Below are 2,452 nucleotides of genomic sequence, written 5' to 3'. Positions count from 1 at the left end.
GAGTAATAAAGAGACTGAAATGATAAATCTTGGACAAGAGTATTCCCTGTTTGGAATATGAGAAAAACCAACTCCTAACTTATGAAATAAGACTCCCGAATCTGCAAATTTCAATATTTTGTTAGTTCTGGAACGTGAGATAGCATTTTATACCGCAATAATGGGTAATTTGACAGAAAATCTTAAAACTAAGAAAACCGAAATTCGATTTCGTTGCTTGTAACTTTTTACAAACATATTAAACTGCATTGTAATGTGATCCCTTAATTGTTTGTTTAACTCTCATCTTCGCAAATGGGGCCACTTAGGCGCGTCGTTATTGTTCCAACGCCGGATTTTGCTGCCCTTTGGGCCATGCCAGTAGCCTCAAACCCTACTGTATGTGGACAAAACACACTCTGCCATGGTATTATACCTTCGTTCGTTTTCTGACAAGTTTTGGGTTACTACGTTAGTGGTAGGAGGAAGCGGACCCAATTTTAAATGGTGTCTATCTTAATTTTTCACTGCTCGGTGAAGCGGATTAAATGCTTATGCTATGGATGGGAGGATCGGTCATGGCCCCCAACAGAAGAGCTGAAAGCTGGTGTCTACCTTCGACACCAGCTGGGAAGCATCGGGAAAAGTGTTTTGTCGCGGTATTAATTATTTGAACTCGCGATACCACGTTCACCTCTCTACAAGGTAGATGGCACTCAATGATGAAGTGAGGGCAACGCGGTACGGAGGGAGAGAAGCGAACGTTTCCACAACTGACGGTAGACACGCATCATGGCCAACACATTCCCTCATCCCCGAACCTAGTTTACATACAGGCCAAAATCTCCAGATCCAGTGGAATTGCTAAGAGAAATCAGTGACGCTGAGGTCAATTGGTTAACTCCTGAGCGTTTTTCCTGCAGCATTTACTACTTTGTGATGGCTGTTGCCGGAGGTTGACCAAGGGTAGCGTCGGAGACTATATTTAAACGAGAGGAGGGAATATGTAATGCCCTGGTAGATTATTCAACTATCAATTTTGTGATGAGGTAACTTAGGTGCTTGCAAAATGATACCATTGTTACTGAAAGATCTAAAAATTGCGGTTGGAAATACCATTTATAAGCAGTTATATCTGACAATTTGTTGGATGAGACACCACGAAATTTGAAGGCAATAGATAAAATTAAGGGCTAAAATTTGTGTTTCCAGTAACACTTTTTTTGAAAAATGCAAATATATAACAAGATTTGTATTTGAAGCATTAAAAACCAGAGATAAGATGTTTATTAAAGACGCATGTTTAGAAGAGTGCCAAATGCTAATAATAGAAGTTGGTTTTATACAAACTGGAAAAGACCAGTGAAATGTGAAAATAACTACAGTATCACTAGATCGTAGCCCCTCTACTGTAATCTGAGCAAATGGCTTTAATCAAACAATTCTGATGGAACAATTTACTTCAACCACAGACTTACAGAAACAGGCGCTCGTAGGGGAAATGCAACCGCTGCCTGTCCAACGTTTGCGTCCATCCACAAACCGGTCCGATGGAAGTATATGTTGCAGGATCTTAGGAGCACAAAAATAGTATCACATCAGTAACCTCATCTACAAATCCTGAAAAAAACAATTTATTTAAGAGTACCCATCACCCTGGCTTGTGACACAAATGGTCAGGTAGATATCACAACTAGTGTAAGGCCAGGGGTCGCATGTCTGTCCTTGCGGCAGTCTTCCATCTTCACTTTCAAAGAAGAAACTCAGTTTCACTTCACCAACCAATTCCTTTAATGAGAAAAGGGCTTTTAGTACTTTAAACCCAAAATATACACACATCCAAAGCTGTAAAAGTGGTAATTTAAGCCACCGGGAGGGTCCTAGCACACTCTACCATACTAACGATGGAGTAATATTTGTTTACGGAGGTTAATTTTAAAGATCACCCTGCATCATCCTCTAAGTGGTGCCCCTATCAACATCGCCGGATAAAAATGTCCCATAAAAGTGTATTGGTGACCTCATTGTTATCACTTGTTTATTGCATAAGCAGGTCATGCACACTCTAGTAGGAATAGACAATACAATCGCCTCTTGAATGCGTAAAATGTAAAAAGTGATTCCAAAAAAACAACACCGTCCTCCCTTTTGATCAGGGGTGAATTCATTCAAACACAATCGTAACTTGGTCAAAAAAAATACCTCTAGGATGTTCGAGTCAAGTTTACAATTACTTGGACGTATTGTTATTAATAGTTATTAATAATATATATTTTCACATCTACTTATGGGTTGGCATTAATGACCCACTCAAGTCCATGGAGTTAGTGGCGTTGCTCACCTTTGGAATGGCAACTAAAGGCATGCTGACGAGCGCAAGAAGGAACAAAAGTGTGGTCTCCATTTGAATCCACCCGTGGCTAAGTGGCAGGCCAGTGTGTTGGAGCTCACGATTTGTGCGTGATGGCATAAT

The 2,452-nt window shown here is 40.3% G+C and overlaps 1 protein-coding gene across 1 annotated transcript in view; it reads right to left on the bottom strand. All coding sequences in view use genetic code 11, as the record gives it.

The window, feature by feature from the left end:
- The window catches only part of EGR_08260 (hypothetical protein), a gene marked incomplete at both ends in the record, with an annotated part of 10,192 nt that extends 7,743 nt beyond the window's left edge, over positions 1-2,449 (bottom strand). The window contains 3 exons of the mRNA XM_024497509.1: positions 1,458-1,551; positions 1,628-1,767; positions 2,321-2,449. Coding sequence (XP_024348050.1) covers positions 1,458-1,551; positions 1,628-1,767; positions 2,321-2,449 — 363 coding nt within the window. The remainder of the gene's footprint in view (positions 1-1,457; positions 1,552-1,627; positions 1,768-2,320) is intronic.
- Between the last annotated feature and the right edge of the window lie 3 nt (positions 2,450-2,452).

The sequence above is a fragment of the Echinococcus granulosus genome (genome assembly GCF_000524195.1).
Source record: "Echinococcus granulosus chromosome Unknown EG_S00101, whole genome shotgun sequence".
In the NCBI taxonomy this organism is placed as follows: domain Eukaryota; kingdom Metazoa; phylum Platyhelminthes; class Cestoda; order Cyclophyllidea; family Taeniidae; genus Echinococcus; species Echinococcus granulosus.
The sequence above is the reverse complement of the archived record's forward strand: the minus strand, read 5'-3'. Positions and strand labels throughout refer to the sequence as shown.